The sequence below is a fragment of the Oncorhynchus mykiss genome, chromosome 19, assembly GCF_013265735.2.
Source record: "Oncorhynchus mykiss isolate Arlee chromosome 19, USDA_OmykA_1.1, whole genome shotgun sequence".
NCBI lineage: Eukaryota > Metazoa > Chordata > Actinopteri > Salmoniformes > Salmonidae > Oncorhynchus > Oncorhynchus mykiss.
The window spans coordinates 41689215-41707861 of record NC_048583.1 but is presented as its reverse complement, the minus strand read 5'-3'; the positions used below and the strand labels follow the sequence as shown (position 1 = coordinate 41707861).

Here is an 18647-nt window from a genome sequence, read left to right as displayed (position 1 = left end):
TCAAGGTATCTCTGCGTAGAAATGGACTTTGATAAAATGATATTGTATTCGTTGTCCATAGCTGCCCATACCATAACTCCACCTCCACAATGGGGCACTCTGTTCACAACGTTGACATCAGCAAACCGCTCGCCCACACAACGCCATACACGTGATCAGAGGTTGTGAAGCCGGTTGAACGTACTGCTAAAATGACATTGAAGGCGCCTTATGGTAGAGAAATTAACATTTAATTATCTGGGTACAGCTGTGTAGGACTTTCCTGCAGTCAGCATGCCAATTGCACACTCCCTCAACTTGAGACATCTGTGGCATTGTGTTGTGACAAAACTGCACATTTTAGTGGCCTTGTGTCCCCAGCACAAGGTGCACCTGTGTAATGATCATGCTGTATAATCAGCTTCCTGATATGCCACACATGTCAGGTGGATGGAATATCTTGTCAAAGGAGAAATGCTCACTAACAGGGATGTAAACAAATTTGTGCACAAAATTTGAGAGAAATAAGCTTTTTGTGTATATGAATAATTTCTGGGATATTTTATTTCAGCTGGTGAAACATGGGACCAACACTTTACATGTTGCGTTTTATATTTTGGTTCAGTGTATTTGCTTAATAATGATGTCTTAGGAGGTTTCATTCATTCTCATCTGCGTCTCTAGGTTTGTCTGTATTTCCACAACAAGCTGTACCGGGGCAACCGTGTGACCAAGGTGGATTCTGGGAGTTTCAATGCCTTCAATTCTCCTAACCTGGCTCCTCTGGCCAATGCTGAAGTGGATATTAAAAGTAATCAAGTGGTGTAATACTGGGTCTGTCCTGTGTTAATATCTTTGACGTGGCCGATGGATTGATGTTTTCCCTGAACTCTTTCCCTCTCCCCTGCAGTTAACTGGGACACGGTGTGGAGAGCAAACACAACCTCGCGGTTCAGAGTGAGCACTCAGATGAACCGTAACGTGGGTCTGCTGAGACTCTTCCCAGGCATCACTGCGATGACCGTAAGAGGCTTCCCAGGGTGGGGGTGAGAAGGGGTGGATAGTGGCTCTGCCCTGTTTCTGTTGCCCATTCAACCACATTATTACGGCCTTCCTACTTCTGATATACAGTAATAGTGAAAGTAATACCCTATTGTAGAAAGACTAAATCAGAACTGTATTCCTACTTCTGATATACAGTAATAGTGAAAGTAATACCCTATTGTAGAAAGACTAAATCAGAACTGTATTCCTACTTCTGATATACAGTAATAGTGAAAGTAATACCCTATTGTAGAATGACTAAATCAGAACTGTATTCCTACTTCTGATGTACAGTAATAGTGAAAGTAATACCCTATTGTAGAAAGACTAAATCAGAACTGTATTCCTACTTCTGATATACAGTAATAGTGAAAGTAATACCCTATTGTAGAAAGACTAAATCAGAACAGCCATTTGGGGCCATATTTATCCAGAACTCTTCATTGTAGCTCTGTTGTGGTGAATCCTCTCATGCAGGTCCTACTGTGTTTTCTGACGAGCCAGCATCGTGTGGGCGTTCCAAGTGGTCTGCATACAGCAGGGAGCTGCTTTGGGCTGCCAGCTGCGTTTAGTCCAGTGAAAAATGAGACTGGGTTATGGGGCATGTCCAATTACCCGTTAAAGACGAGGGGCTTGGCACAGACACTTAAACACTTAGACACGCCTCCCTCGCTACAGATTGAGGGGAGGATGGCTTTACTGTCTCAATCTGGTCCCTCTGCCGACGCTGGCCATGATGCTTTTTTTAAATGTATGTTATTATCTGCTTCTTTTATTATGCATCAGTGTCTCCTCTGCCTTCCATGGTCTCTGCCAGCATGGGGTTTATTTGGGGTTCTGTGTTGTACACACATTTGGCTAGCTTGCTGCTTGATCCGAAATCCAATGGTAGATAACTTGCTATGATTCCCTCCCTCCAAAAGTTAGGTCTAAGGACCGTTGCCAAGTGAAATGATGCTGTCTCTGAACACCTTGAAGTTAATGGTTCCCCGTGCCTGGCCGTTTGATCCATCTCCTCTCCAGATACCAGAGCTGGTGTTCTTAAAGAGCGATCCTGGAGCCAGTGAATCACCCTGGGGCGCATATGCACCAGATGGGCTGGAGGGGGGATCTGGGCATGTTGTTAAACCCGATCCTAGCTTCATACACTCCTTCTTTGTCCACAAGCCAGACTGAGATGGCCGCTCATCCCGCTGTCTGTGTGTGTGCAGGTGAAGTCCTTCCTGCAGGCGCCCATGGAGGCCATCGTCCTGGAGACGTATGGTAGTGGAAACGCCCCTGACAACCGTGCTGACCTGCTTGAGGAGTTCCGGAATGCCACAGAGAGGGGCGTGATCATTGTCAACTGCACCCAGTGTCTGAGGGGTTCTGTCACCACATCGTACGCCACTGGAAAGGTACACCAGAACCCTGTGTTCAGTGGGAGTGGGAGAGTGCACATGATGTGGATGGATGTGTGTTAACATGTCTTCCTGATCCTCTCAGGCCTTGAGTGACGCAGGACTGGTGGCAGGCTGTGACATGACTCCTGAGGCTGCCCTGTGCAAGCTGTCCTACGTGCTGGCCAGGACGGACCTCAGCATAGAGGCCAAAAGAAAGGTAGGAGTCCCAGTGAAAACACACTCATTAGCTCACTACACTTTGTAGGCCCCTTATAGAAAATATTTTGAAGCGAATGTCAACATTAGGCTGAACTTTAGTGACATCTGTCTTAGTCCCATTTTAACAAGAAGGTAACGGCAATAGATGGCAGAGATGATTCACATGCGGATAAAGGTCAGTGACACGTGTAATCCTTGATCATGCTTGTCTGTGTTGACTGTGTTTGTGTGTTATCTGTCCTTTGTTGTCTCTGTTGTACCTGTCCAGATGCTGAGTCAGAACCTGCGGGGAGAGATGATCGCTGACCTGCAGGGGGCCAAGCTCACTCTGAGTGACAGTCGCTTCATCCAGGTCATCGCCAAGTCCCTGAGCATCAGCTGTAAGGAGGTGAGGCCACCGCACAGCCAGCCACATCACACAGACTGTCACCACCACTGAGTCTGCAGGGTTACTTTCCACCTAACATGTTTTCATCGGGCTCCTGCTTATCTGATAGGACAGAGCTCCCAATGAAGTACAAAATAAAGTCATTGCAATGCCCAGCGGTAGGGTTTTTTCCAAAGTGTTAAATCCAATTTTTATAGGTGTCACTTACAACACTTTACATACAGCATTCCTCCACTGATTGTCAGTCTTTGTATTGACAACACAGCTGATGGTTTTTCTGCTGATATTTCCAGGAGTTAGAAGCTGTCCGGGATGCTCTGACACCCACCTTAGCTTGTGCCGCTTCTAAGATAGGAGACTTGGAGGCCTTGGATGCCATAAAGGAGATGGTGAGGAACATTTACATAAATATAACATGTCTGCTAGTAAAAAGAATCACTGCAACAACTGACCTCACATACTTTCAGGAGGGGGAAAAGAAAACACCTGTTCTAACGACATGATTACAGGACTGTAGGACAAAGTTCAAACCATATGTTTGTGTGTTAATAGACACGTTCCCATACTGATACCACAGACTTTGCACTGTACCATGAACGTCACATATGTTATGATGACCTGACTGGTTCTGCTACATTCACTGGCTCAATGCAGAATGCAGATAGATGCCTAGTAGCCCAAATTACTCTCAAAATCCAATGTTAAATACCAGTTCTATCTATTCCTGTTCCACTCTGAAGACTGTGTTCACCTAGCCTGCTTGGTGAAAAGAATCCAGCATATTTTATTTTATTTTACGAGACCCCTTATGTTGAAGGTCAATTTGACCCAGTAGTGAATTTAACACTGAAATACTATTTAACTTCATGTATTCACAATGACCTCTTATCTAGTCCTCTAGGTAGGGTTAATTAATTTGTAAAACAAAATGACTCTGTACTTGACCTGGAAGTTGACCTTTGTGCTAGAGACAAATGGTATTTAATGTAGTAAAGGTCTAACCATGACTATCTCAAGGATATAAGTATGTTTTCCTTGTGATGTTCAGAGGCCGAAGGACAGTGATCTGAAGTTTGGCTAAAAATGAGCTTAAAATGTCATTTCATCTATGACTTTGGTATAAGTATCAAATATTTATGTATTTAGTGTATTGTGTCAAATTGACCCAGAATATCATCAGTGTACTGGGTGAAAGAGAAATGTGTGTGCTTGTATTACTCCCTCAGTCCCACGCTACAGTTGGTTGAACCGGTCAGTGCTGTACATACCATAGATACCTGCAGAGTTTCATCAAATGGCAGACAGTAAACTCAGTAGTCATACTGTGTTAGATGTAAAGATTGATTTTGATATGGCTTCCTTTGCAGTGATGTTTGACATGAGAATGATTGCCTTGTGTTTCCAGGCAATTAAATGTTATATAACATACTTATTTGGGAAATTAGCTTATTTTTTAAGGGATATATTTATGCAATAAGGCCCGAGGGGGTGTGGTATATGGCTAATATACCACGGCTAAGGGCTGTTCTTCTGCACGACTCAATGTGGAGTGCCTGGACACAGCCCTTAGCCATGGTATATCGTCCGTATATCACAAAACCCCTAGGTGCCATATTGCTATTATAAACTGGTTACCTAGTTAATTTGAACAGTAAAAATAAATGTTTTGTCATACACGTTGTATACGGTCTGTTAAACCACGGCTGTCAGCCAATCAGCATTCAGGGCTCGAGCCACCCAGTATCAATTCGAGATGAGTCTGAACGGTGACAGTAAGGTGTGCAACATGTCAATGTGTAGCACAACATTCACTACATGGGTTTGATACCTCAATACATGGTTTTAAAATACACAGTATGATCATGGCACCGTAATATTGATTTATTATTTAACCTTTATTTAACTATACAGTATGAGATGTGTTTCTTGTCATCAGGGCAGTAACTTAAGTCTGGGGGACTATGATGGACGTACCCCTCTACACATCGCTTCCTGTGAGGGCCACCTCAATGTGGTGCAGTATCTACTGAGCCAGGGTGCCACTGTCTACGCCAAAGATCGCTATGGGGACACACCCCTGCGCAATGCTGTGCGCTTCAGGTAGGGTTGAGCTAACATATGGGCCAAGATGAGAGCTTTACATTTTGGGGGGGTGGCTGAGGTGCATTGAGGGATAGAGGGATGGGTGTTGGTGGAAATGGAGTATGATATGTCCTTAAAAGCTTTGCCTCTACAGTTGATGTTCACCCATCCCTTATGATTCAAGCCCCCAGTAGCCCATTCTAACTGACAGCTTCTATCTGCCCGGGGGGGTGCATCACACAGTAATGATATCATTCACACAGAATTAAGTGGGGCATTTGAAATCCCCCATTGGCCATTAACAACCTCCATATTTCCATGGCAGTCTTTAGAGGGAATGGTGTACAAACAGTAGGCCGTTAGACTGCAGCTCATTACAGTGTCTGAGGCAGGGAGTCTGGGCCTGCTAAATGACTATAATGTCCAGGAGGGGAGGACTGCTACTGGGTCTTTCAGGTGGGGGTTGAAACTAGAGGAGTTCTGATGGAGTTGAGGCCACCACAATAATTAGCTGCTAGTTGTAATCTGCCAATAGCGACAGTATTTATTTTCACCCCAAATAGTTATTTTCATGTATTTATTATCATCCATTGACATTGCCGTGTGCTCATCGCTTGGGGACAGTAAGACATTCAAGGCTGTAGTCTTAAATATCATGTTGTGGGTGCCTCAAGGAGAAATACACAAGTGTGTACAAGTGTGTGTGTGTGTGTGTGTGAGAGCACCAAGAAAAGTGGCTGTAAACCGTTGCCAGGGCAGGCACAGGCATGCCCATGTTTACTTGGAACTGAAGGACAGAGGGTTGCAGAGTGGGATTTTCAACCTGGCAGCATAATTAACCTCAGGCACCTGTGTGCTTGGGGAAATAGCCTTGTCCCATTCAGGCTCTCTTACACTGTCAAAATCACTAAGTCTCTATGATAATGCAATATGTTCCATTTTGTAACAGTTACAGTACTTGCAATAAATAACAATTTCTGGAATTTGTTTGTTTTTTAGGCTTTATGCCATTTTAAGTTTAGACCACATTTCAAAAGCCACCTTCCTTATGACCATATAAGGAGTGAAACTGAGTGGAGCTGCTTGAACCAGTCTTACCTGTCTGTCTTCAGTTTCATGGATGATAGAAACTGTGACTAGTCTCTAACAAAAGGACTGGAAATACATTGTCTGTCACTGTCTATGGCCAAACCTTATCTCAAAGTGTCCCTGGTTCTGGCCATCTTTAGAAATGTCTCTGTTTGAGGAGTGTGCCAACTTGGAGCGTTGCCTTTTGCCCCCCCCCTATTGTGTAGTGTATCCTTGAAGCTGCTGAGACGTTCTGTTAAAACTCCATGTGTGGGTGGTTAACTGGAACTTGTCCCTGCTCGTTTAGCACCCAGTCACAGTGCCATAACAGGTCACTGTCAGCAGATACTTTGAAAACTAGAAATATGACTAATGCACGTTGCAGTCCTAATAAATCAGACAAACAATGGATCAGTACTGTTCCACCTTATGGTTTCAGTTGACTCTGACTCACACTGTGTGATGTTGATTTTCTTTCTACCTTTTCATCTTTGCCTTGATTTTAGTACACTGTGTATAGCATCTATATTTAAAAAGAGTCGGTCATATCTATGCATGTGTGTCTGTCCGTCTGTCTGTCCATTCAGACACAAAGAGGTGGTGAAGCTGCTGAGAAAGACTGGAGCTCATTTCTCCAGGGATGAGTTGGAGGATGCCGGCTCAGAGCTGTGCAGGTGAGAGAAACACAGCACTTTTTCACACATGTATTGCCCAAGACTGATCCTGCATAGTTTGTGCAGGTATGACCAGTTGTCCTAGTTGTCTTGCCATAAACACTTGGAATGCTCCCTGACCACATAGCTTCAGACCGCTGCAGCATCCAAACATCACCACCACCACAGAACCCTGAATTGCTCCGTTTAACTGATGTCTCTCTTTTTTTAAAGTGAATATTTTGTCTGTTACTGGAGCAAGGCCTTTGTCTCTGGAAGCAAACAAGCACACTCAGTCCTATTCAGAATCAAGTAGCGTGTTTATTCTAAGATTATACTATAAAACCTGATGTTATTACTGTATATATCTGATTGCTTGTTTAGTCCCTTTACCATGAAACCTCTTGAATATCAACCCTCCCATTGAATTATCTGCTACTGTGTCGCAGTCTGGCAGCCAGTGCTGACATCAAGGGCCTGGAGATGTGGCACCTGGCCGGGGGAGACCTGGACACGCCAGGCTACGACGGGCAGACGCCGATGGAGGTGGTGAGTGTTTGGGACTGGGAGCCTCTCTCCAACTTACAAACATGGATCGTAAAGGCAACACAGACTAGTTATGTAACATGGATAGTATAGGGAACACAGACTAGTTATGTAACATGGATAGTATAGGGAACACAGACTAGTTATGTAACATGGATAGTAAAGGATGTGTAGGGTAAGGGTAACCCAGACTAGTTATGTAACATGGATAGTAAAGGATGTGTAGGGTAAGGGTAACCCAGACTAGTTATGTAACATGGATAGTAAAGGATGTGTAGGGTAAGGGTAACCCAGACTAGTTATGTAACATGGATAGTAAAGGATGTGTAGGGTAAGGGTAACCCAGACTAGTTATGTAACATGGATAGTAAAGGATGTGTAGGGTAAGGGTAACCCAGACTAGTTATGTAACATGGATAGTAAAGGATGTGTAGGGTAAGGGTAACCCAGACTAGTTATGTAACATGGATAGTAAAGGATGTGTAGGGTAAGGGAACCCCAGACTAGTTATGTAACATGGATAGTAAAGGATGTGTAGGGTAAGGGTAACCCAGACTAGTTATGTAACATGGATAGTAAAGGATGTGTAGGGTAAGGGTAACCCAGACTAGTTATGTAACATGGATAGTAAAGGATGTGTAGGGTAAGGTTAACCCAGACTAGTTATGTAACATGGATAGTAAAGGATGTGTAGGGTAAGGGTAACCCAGACTAGTTATGTAACATGGATAGTAAAGGATGTGTAGGGTAAGGGTAACCCAGACTAGTTATGTAACATGGATAGTAAAGGATGTGTAGGGTAAGGGTAACCCAGACTAGTTATGTAACATGGATAGTAAAGGATGTGTAGGGTAAGGGTAACCCAGACTAGTTATGTAACATGGATAGTAAAGGATGTGTAGGGTAAGGGTAACCCAGACTAGTTATGTAACATGGATAGTAAAGGATGTGTAGGGTAAGGGTAACCCAGACTAGTTATGTAACATGGATAGTAAAGGATGTGTAGGGTAAGGGAACCCCAGACTAGTTATGTAACATGGATAGTAAAGGATGTGTAGGGTAAGGGTAACCCAGACTAGTTATGTAACATGGATAGTAAAGGATGTGTAGGGTAAGGGTAACCCAGACTAGTTATGTAACATGGATAGTAAAGGATGTGTAGGGTAAGGTTAACCCAGACTAGTTATGTAACATGGATAGTAAAGGATGTTTAGGGTAAGGGTAACCCAGACTAGTTATGTAACATGGATAGTAAAGGATGTGTAGGGTAAGGGTAACCCAGACTAGTTATGTAACATGGATAGTAAAGGATGTGTAGGGTAAGGGTAACCCAGACTAGTTATGTAACATGGATAGTAAAGGATGTGTAGGGTAAGGGTAACCCAGACTAGTTATGTAACATGGATAGTAAAGGATGTGTAGGGTAAGGGTAACCCAGACTAGTTATGTAACATGGATAGTAAAGGATGTGTAGGGTAAGGGTAACCCAGACTAGTTATGTAACATGGATAGTAAAGGATGTGTAGGGTAAGGGTAACCCAGACTAGTTATGTAACATGGATAGTAAAGGATGTGTAGGGTAAGGGTAACCCAGACTAGTTATGTAACATGGATAGTAAAGGATGTGTAGGGTAAGGGTAACCCAGACTAGTTATGTAACATGGATAGTAAAGGATGTGTAGGGTAAGGGTAACCCAGACTAGTTATGTAACATGGATAGTAAAGGATGTGTAGGGTAAGGGTAACCCAGACTAGTTATGTAACATGGATAGTAAAGGATGTGTAGGGTAAGGGTAACCCAGACTAGTTATGTAACATGGATAGTAAAGGATGTGTAGGGTAAGGGTAACCCAGACTAGTTATGTAACATGGATAGTAAAGGATGTGTAGGGTAAGGGTAACCCAGACTAGTTATGTAACATGGATAGTAAAGGATGTGTAGGGTAAGGGTAACCCAGACTAGTTATGTAACATGGATAGTAAAGGATGTGTAGGGTAAGGGTAACCCAGACTAGTTATGTAACATGGATAGTAAAGGATGTGTAGGGTAAGGGTAACCCAGACTAGTTATGTAACATGGATAGTAAAGGATGTGTAGGGTAAGGGAACCCCAGACTAGTTATGTAACATGGATAGTAAAGGATGTGTAGGGTAAGGGTAACCCAGACTAGTTATGTAACATGGATAGTAAAGGATGTGTAGGGTAAGGGTAACCCAGACTAGTTATGTAACATGGATAGTAAAGGATGTGTAGGGTAAGGGTAACCCAGACTAGTTATGTAACATGGATAGTAAAGGATGTGTAGGGTAAGGGTAACCCAGACTAGTTTTGTAAGATGGATCATTAGGTTTTCTCTCTTAGGCTAAGGCTGTGGGGAATGAAGTTGTGATTGACTTCTTACACCAGGTCAGCCAGTCCCACGTCCAGGTAAGAGATGGACTATGATCTAGCGTTACTGTTCTCCTCTGTGCTCCTCCAACAGCATTCATCTCTGCTTCAATTAAGAGAGCTTAGCTCTCCGACCTGAGCTCACTGAAATCAAACGAAGTGAATAATATTTTACTGTACCGGTCTTTGTCAGTTTATATTGTCTGACGAACCTAAACCAGTTCAGCACACTGTATTATCCACTTTTTTTCTATCTTCAACTTGTTACAATTTCCTGTTTATTAAAAACCTCCTAGTCACCACTGTTTTTCCTCATCAGTCAGATGAAAGTAATGAGGTAATCCATCTTCAGTCATTTTACTTTTCAACATGAGAATGAGTCATCTCATCCCTGTATTAACAGATTTGACTGTGGTTTTATAGATGTTTATCAGATTAGCAATATATTTACTAAAACATTACTATGATCCCATGATTGTGAATGAATGGTGTGGCATGAAGCATCCAAGAGGTAGCCTATACATTGGATTTGACATTTAGGCTAGTAAAACCATGTAGGCTACAGAATAGGGACGTTGTTTCAACAAAACCATGTGCTCCAATTACATGTTTTGCTCACTTCCAGCCTCTGTTTAAAGATGATGCTGAGGTAAGTCTAGAATGGCCACAGCTATCTCTATGGATTCTCCTATGCTTGGTGGTCGTACCTGTGTCTCCTCTCATCGTATGGTGAAGTGTTGCATCTAAGTATGACCTACATGAGTATCACTCGTGGTAGCCTGGCTTGAACAGGTGTTTTCAAAATGGCTGCCTGGTTTTGATTAGACAGTGACACAAACCTTTGCAGTTGTAGTCTGTCTGGCTTTTGTGATTTGTTCCTGTGATGGCCTCTAAGCTGTGTTGTCTGGTATGATAACCGCCTGGTGAGATGTTTACTCTGAGATGCATTGTTCAATAGTAGCAGAGATTGCAAAAAAAGCCTTCATTTGATGATATCACTGCTGTTTTTGTATTGAACAGCACTGCTTGAAATTCAGCTCTTAACTTTTTCCCCTTGTGTGTTTCAGAATGGAGAATACATTGAGTTCTCAGCCTGTCCAAAAGAATCCTGAAGACTAAGACCCTCAACTCTTACCTTTCTTTTTACTCTCTTACACTGGATATTTGCACAAGCTTGCAGATTACCAGTTTTTATTTAGATTCATCCAAACCATTCACAATTGATATATTTGCGTTAATCTCATATACAGTTGGTAAACTGTAGTCATAAAAGCACAAGTAGCACAGCATTGGATGTTAAGTCATATGGATGCTCTGTGCCTATAACAGGCAGCACTATATCTGTTTGTTTTGTATGTACCACAGTATATGATGTATGTGGAAGCAATTCACTGTAATAGGAATTATCAGAGTTCATTGGAAGCACAGGGTAGAATGCTGTTCTTTATAAGAGGCATTTGATTGGTAGAATGCTGTACCTTTAGATGTGCTTTATGAAACACTATTATACATGTATTCTAAATGGAAATCATTGTGTGAATAACTGTTTGCCTATATGTTTATAGTCTCACTTAGACTGCATGAATGATACATTTCTCCCACCTCCCTGAAAGTAGAGGTATGAGGTGTTTCCTGTTTATTAAAGAGAACAATCCATCCCTCTGTTCTGCTTCCACACAGCTCCTAGCATCCAAACCCAGGGTCCTCTATAGTTGATAAAAGCATCTGCTAAATTACATTTTTATCTAAAGCAACTTGCAGAGACAAAAGGTTACTCCAATCAATGTGAAATTCCAACCCACATTGTCTTCTATAGTTGGGGTTGTGTACTACATCTTCTGCCTGTCTCAAACTGCTTCCTTGTTTCCCTACTCTAACAGCCCGGACAGAGACCAATGTCATATAGCTGGACATCACTTCAGCTGTTATCCAATAACTGTTACTCAGTGCTACGCTCCTCTACTTGCTATGTTCATGGTCAATTAACGATTTGATTCAATTAAAATGTCAACATTCATTAGTATGTGTCAATCCATGTCATGGTTTATGTCATGCATATTTGTACTATTGTGTAACTAGTAGAAAATATATCATAACTTTATACTTGACTGTGATTAAATGTATACATCTATGCTGTATCTGAAGCACACAGGTTTGTGGACAATAGGATGTTCCCTGTTCGTCAGGAGAGCTGGTGAATGTCATGCACTTCATTTTATAGAACATGTACTTCAATAAAATACTTTTGTAGACAGCATTGAAACCTGTATTTTGACATAAACATGGGGAACGTCAGGCGTTCACACAATGCATTCTCAGATGAAGTCTTTCAATAACTACCCATCTGAGGCTTTTTTCAATTGGAAAAAAAGGAGTGTTCAATTGGAGTGTTTGTCCTCTGTTATTGGAGGTCATTTTCATTACCTAGCTGAAATCCCTGCATTGTCCCAAGGAGATCAATGTGAATAATACGGGGTTAGAGCTGCACCACACTCATGTAAACTACACACAGAGCCATAGACTGGTAAGAACCTCCCCCTGTTGGAACAGAATAGGGGAGAAGTGTGTGTGTGTGATGAAAATGTGAGATGTTTGAATAATCTGTGAATATGGAAAAATAATCATAATTAAAGACTACAGTTATATTGCGCCTCAAAAAGTTAATCAACCCAAGACACCCAAAAGTATGCTGCCTAGTATTTGCCTATATTATGTTGCCATCCATGCAGTATTTAATCTAGCTGTGTTAGTTCATTAGACTATGTACTATAATAGGCTACATCTGTGTATACCCATCAGATAAATATTTAGCAAGGACCATCATTCATGTTTGGTGCAGAGTTGATACCTCAGAACATTTCCAGAAATGTGCAGAGAGTGAGTGACTACACTTGGCGTCGTCATCAGGGCGGCTGTATGTTGTACAGCACAGGTTGCAGGTGGAACCCAGCTCAGCCAGTCAGACCTGCATGGCCTTCATTCCTCGCTGAATGAAAAGATTGTGTGAACCTACCCCCAAAACACTATATAAAGAGCTGCTGCTCACTGAAGTCACAGCATAGGCATGAATGGCTCAGATGAAACCTCCACTAACGGTAAGATAACTTTTGTAAAAATATGCCTATTTAGCTTAGGGCCTTCTACAGTAGCCTATGTTAATCTGTCACGGCAAGACACTTAAGTCTAATTGCTCTTGTAAGTGGCCCTGACTAAAATGTAAGAAATGTATTTTCAAACTGCTCTAAAAAATATGAAGTACTGGTGGTGTATTTTAGGCCTACATTGATGGCTGTAAACTGAACAAAAATCTTTGTCTGTTGCAGACAGTGCTCTTTATGCCAGGTTGGACCACCTGAAGTGACGCCTCCTTGTAGTTTGGTCTCTCTGGTGGAGTGGTTCTTAACAGTTCAACAGTTCTTTGCCAAAATTGTGAAATGTTTAGGACCACTTGATCTGGTGGACAAATACTTCCAAGTCAATAGATGAGGTGGCCTACACTGAGTACCATGAATCCTTGAGTATAGCCTAGGCTGATTAGATTGTTAATTAAGAAGAGTGGATAAGACGGATTTCACGCCATGTCTTTAGCATAGCTTAATCAAAGATGCCAGAAGTTTTGAGAAACTTGTTATATTTTTACAACACTGCAGCCTACATTTGTACAGCTATGTTTACCTGTGTATTAACCTTGTTTGATATATACAACAACAAAAAACAATTTGAAAATGAACAGTAGCAGTAAACAGGTTTTAAAAAGCTAGACATTTAAACTATTATATCATCAGCTATGTACATTGTTTTAGCAATGTGCAACTAGTTGTATGACAAGTGGGGGAAGATAAATAAACAGATTAACATAGGTGGTATTTACAATGTTGTTTGAGGTCTACTGGATGGACTTTTCTCATGGCAATGGGCCACAAATCTTGCTTCTGTGATTGCACATTGTGTAATTTCCCCCAACAGATATGGGAGTTTATCAATGTCGGATTTATTTTCAAAGTCTTTGTGGGTCTGTGGGATCTGTGGGAAATACATAACGTCTCTGTCTCTCGCTCGCTCTCGCGTGCCCCCTTGTGTTATTAATGTCAATAGCCTCGTTGTGTCCAACTGTTTCTTAAGTCCAGACAAACAGCGCCTTGGGCATGGTCGTTGTCCGAGGTGGGGCAAATTGGATTCCAGACAGTTTGACACATTTTCAGGTGAAGGATAAACGTCTTTGTTGTTTCAGAAGGAAAGTACAATGAACAGGCTATTGGTAACAAAATAAAGCATCCACGACTAAAAAAATGACATTTTACACCACTATGAATAATGATACCAATGTTTATATCGGAATAACGTTAGCTTTTTTGTGTTGGTGTATGAATCATTCATTAAAGCGCATTCCAAAGATGATTCTCTGCATCCAAGACGCAGATGTCTTTCCTGCTTTCTCAGCACCACGCCAACAACATGACCAATATTCGGTAAATGGTTCTCATGAAGCCCTGTGTACTGCGCAGGTTATCAAGTTGGATAAGATATTGAGCAGTATTAATGATATGCCAGAGCGATTTCCCTACAACAGATGTAGGGGTAGTAGTCCCATGGGATGTGGTCCTTGGGATTTCATCAGCGGCCCAGGGTGACACAAACCTTCTCCAGTGAGGAACTGGGTGGCGGTCGGACATGGTAAATCATCTTTACTACGGAGAGTAATTATTGGTCTTCTGAAGCTTCAGTGAATCCTTCCAGTTAACACGTCTAAGCTGTGGTTGTGTCTGTGCGTATTACTGTTTTTTTTGGTTGAGCGTTTGTTTGTGGTGGAAGTGGGAAATGTGCATAACTGGGTCACATTTAGAGTTTATTATGGGCAACCCACAACCCTAATAAGCCAACTGCATCATTTAAGCCACCTTGATATCCCTCAGGTTAATCTGGCTTCTAAATCGTTTTTTTATCTTATTTTTTATCTCGAGACACACCTGAATAAATAAAGGTTGAATAATATAGACTACCCAATTCTTACATTTGAGTAAACCTAACCATGAGCACACATAATTGTGTATCGAATTGTATTCTGCGCTGGCATAATAACGATGAAATACAATCTTAAAATAAATTGAAAACATTCACACCCACCAAACTATACAGAAGCTTTAAAGAGACATCTTCAAATGGCGTCGGGAACCAGTGAGTTTATGACTGGCTGCTTATCTAATACAAGGTCCTCTGTGCACCCCAGATAAGATGTTTTATTAAGAGAATAGCCTAATGTCCTCTGTTCAGCTATCAAAGCACACACAATATACATGATCTACTTTGAAATTGCCGTTAAAACGGCTCTGTATTTGATAATGCTTTGAAAATAAGACATTATTGTCTTTCAAAGTTTTTTTTACATATTAACATTTGATCTGGAACTGAAAGGCAGCTAAGCCAACAGCCTACATATATTAGCCTCGTAATGAATAGCCCTTAGTTACACAGACACCTGAACGCAAGAGCTGACTCTATGTGCACTGCACTGATCAACTCAGGGTTTTCCCTGCTAAATAGTTCCATTCAAAAAAACGAGATGATCCAACTAAGTTAAATTGGGTCATGGCACAAGTTTTGGTTCATCAAAGATCTCAAACCGGGTCATTGCGAAGCTGTTGGATTGTGCAGGTCTCTCGTGCGTGTTTGCGTTGATAAATTAATTGTGGAGCCTCTAGCAAGTCCGCAGTAAGCGCAGCAAACCGCTGACTGACAGGGGAATTGCGCGACTGGGCGAGTGAGCGAGCGAGAGAGGAGGAAAGAGGGAGAGGGGGTGTGGGACTGCAAAAGGTGGTCCTCCTTAGGCACATGTGATTTCGTTCCGAGACCTACGAGCTGAAAGACCAGGCATGAGTCCAAGGATGGGTAAAACATTTCTATACCTGTGGATATAAAGGTATCGATTACGGATGGATTGTATTGGTTTATTGTCTTGCTGGACTGCTGGCCATGCACGGGAAATATATATTTGCGCTCACGCCGCAATTGTTGGGCATTGAGTGGAGTGGTCATGGAGAGACAGTGAGCTCTCTCTGAGTCATTGTTGGATGTCCGGAATAGCTTTTGATTTGAAATCATGCTATGTTTTGGGGTCTATGAAAATATCTCCTGAAATGGAAATGAATAGACAAATATAGATGTCAATTCGGTAACCCGAGGTGTGGAATATTACGCACTTTTCCCTCATGGCTTTACCAAACTCCTCGGGCTCCTCTGGAGCTGACAAGCCCAACCCCAGTCTCATAGATCTGGGAACATTCTTCGTGGACTCTGATATCATATTTGGATTTACCAGTCATCTTCTGAGGAGAAAAGCAAAGGTGAGTGAGTGCTCTCCAAATAACTGTAACATACACAAACATGAAATGTAACCTAATACACACCCCAACTACCTGGAACATTATAATGATTATAAATAGGTAAATTGATAGACAAAGTCATCAAAGCCTGGATTTACAGGTAGCCTAAACTACAAAGTCAATTGTCTCGGACCCTGTACATCTTAACTTGACGGGCGTCAGGTATTTCAGCACCATGAACAGCTCCCCTGATTGTCCGATGCGCCTCATCAACAATGGCAACTCCATAGCGTGATCGCTGGTTGGGATTCTCTTCTTCAAAATAATTTCAAAAACAGAAGAGAGTAGCAGGGTGGATGGTGCTTTGTGGTCCCAAACACTCATTGCTTTAATAAGCAATGTGGCTACTGTAATCGCGGCGCTAATTCGCTGTGCGCTCTCTCTCCTGTTCAGAAGGCACCGAGCAGTAACAGCCAAAAATGAAGACTCAAAATCATTGACCACAATGACAGACTTGATTGGCCATAGTTTCAGATAAAAACATAATTTTCTTATTTATGACAAAATATTCTGAGTCAATTTTGTATTTTCCTTTTTGGGTGAATAGCTTATGTTTTGTTTCATGTGTAATCGCAAAATTAACGTTTAACAGTATTAAATTGACCTCATTCTCATTCTCACCCCATAAGGACGCCTATAATTTGCTACCAGTTGCGCTGCCAAGCGTGAACCCACTCAACCCAGTCGACGACACAGACAGACAGACAGACAGACAGACAGACAGACAAAGGGCTCCAACTGGGTCATGTGAGGGTAGAAGGGATCCTCACAATGAAGCACGAAGCCGCTGTCGCTTACATCATCAACATGAAATATTTAAAGTTTTTTAATTAAATATTAAACATGGCCCTTATTTTGGGAAATCCGACCTGCAATCTGTGTATTTACCAAAGGATGGCGCCAAAGTAGCAAGAACGGGAAGCATTGGCTGTAAAACTCAGTAGGTGAGGCTCTGTACTGTGCCCATTGACTTGTCTGTGAAACAATGTCTAAAAATGTGTCTGCTTGTGTGAGAACAGGATACAGCCATTGACTACAATAAACTAGAATCACTATGAATATTTCAAATAATAATGACATTAGGCTATAGAAATAACTCAGTCATTTCCCTACTGTCATGCTATGTATGAGGAGGTCTGATACCAACAGGCTCAGAGACCGTTTCTATCCACAAGCCATGAAACTGTTGAACACTTGAAGTGGCACTTTCTCTCTGCACCTTTGCACACATGCACACATGCACACATGCACTCACTCACGCACTCACTCACTCACTCACTATCACTCACTAATAACAATATATTTGCAACAAAAGTAGTGCACTGGGCTTTACAACTCCTGCATTAGCGCACCAATACAGCTGTCTGCAGCGCGGGGAAAAATGTTCTCTCACAAAAGTAATGCACTGGTCCTGTACTACTCCTGTATTCAGGGCTGGTCCTGACCATTGCGAGAAAATAATATTGTCAGTCCGCACAACTAGAATAGTCCCAGTAAGCAAAATTATGTTGAAAATATGTCTAAAATACGTAATTTCCAGACGTTGAAATGGAATGGATTAATTTAATTGTAAATCAAAATGACTGTAAATTGTTGTTTTTTCTTCACCTTTTTAGAACATTGACATGTTGATGGTGTCCCAGTATGCCAATAGCCTACTGTCAAACTGGGACACTCTTCTCTGCCATTTTAATGCAGAACAAATATTTTGGGCGTTATGAAATACATGATTTCTGAATAGAAATCCATTTTGTAAATAGGATCAAATGTTCAATTTAATTTTCCTCAAATCTGCCATCAGCTAGCTTGCTAGAAAAAGCTAGCATAGCTACACTTTACGTAGAAATATGTTACCTCACCAAAATTACAAATCCTTGCTAGCTATATTCATAACCATACAGGTATATGATGACGGTTTATTTTTGCTGTATTTGACTCGGTGACAATAAAACAGTAATTGACATTGTTGAGGGGTGAGGTCTTTTTGGTTTCATTCTACAAATGTCCATTAGAGTGTAGTGTTGAGAATGTTGAGCTGATAGGTCTAGATGAAGTTAACTTTATTTTATTTACAGGCTATACAATTACATCTGGGCTACACCATACAATTCTAATCAAATATGATGATAATGAATATAATAATAATATTCCACAAAAATACACAAAACATGTTTGACTACATTTAATTTATATGAATAGTTTAAGTTTCTAGTTAAAATATTGAAATGACTCATGTACTCTCTAATTTATACTTCTTTACAATAAAGAATTGAGTGTCCCAATTTGCCAGTATTGACTGGAAATATTTGGTCTCGGCACAATTTGTGTTTGAAGAAGAGTCACCCATCCTGGTTTTAACATTTATATGTTTTATTTTGTATAATGTAGTAGAGTTATGAAGCTAGAAAACGAAAGTGTCCCATTTTACCAATACACACCACACCCTATGTTAGAATACTTTTTGGACTGAACGTTGGTGGAGCGTGCAGCGATGATTCTCTACACAGCACCCTGGAG

General features: G+C 41.5%; 2 protein-coding genes across 9 annotated transcripts in view; both read left to right on the top strand.

Annotated features, from left to right (window-relative positions):
- LOC110497882 (60 kDa lysophospholipase) overlaps window positions 1-12007 on the top strand; it is a 135984-nt gene extending 123977 nt beyond the window's left edge. For 3 of the 6 annotated variants that reach the window (XM_036954837.1, XM_036954839.1, XM_036954836.1), the window contains 13 exons: window positions 664-790; window positions 890-1002; window positions 2235-2420; window positions 2509-2622; window positions 2893-3012; window positions 3306-3401; window positions 4949-5112; window positions 6750-6836; window positions 7265-7364; window positions 9724-9789; window positions 10070-10087; window positions 10376-10399; window positions 10818-12007. In XM_036954837.1, the coding sequence (XP_036810732.1) occupies window positions 664-790; window positions 890-1002; window positions 2235-2420; window positions 2509-2622; window positions 2893-3012; window positions 3306-3401; window positions 4949-5112; window positions 6750-6836; window positions 7265-7364; window positions 9724-9789; window positions 10070-10087; window positions 10376-10399; window positions 10818-10862 (1260 nt within the window). In that variant the 3' untranslated portion in view covers window positions 10863-12007. The other 3 variants (XM_036954838.1, XM_036954840.1, XM_036954841.1) reach the window with 3 other exon arrangements.
- Window positions 12008-12805: 798 nt separating this feature from the next.
- LOC110498352 (kinesin-like protein KIF26A) overlaps window positions 12806-18647 on the top strand; it is a 132517-nt gene continuing 126675 nt past the window's right edge. For 2 of the 3 annotated variants that reach the window (XM_036954833.1, XM_036954831.1), the window contains exons 1-2: window positions 12806-12845; window positions 13074-16091. In XM_036954833.1, the coding sequence (XP_036810728.1) occupies window positions 15957-16091 (135 nt within the window). In that variant the 5' untranslated portion in view covers window positions 12806-12845; window positions 13074-15956. Of the gene's footprint in view, window positions 16092-18647 lie in introns of all 3 variants that reach the window. The other variant, XM_036954832.1, reaches the window with a different exon arrangement.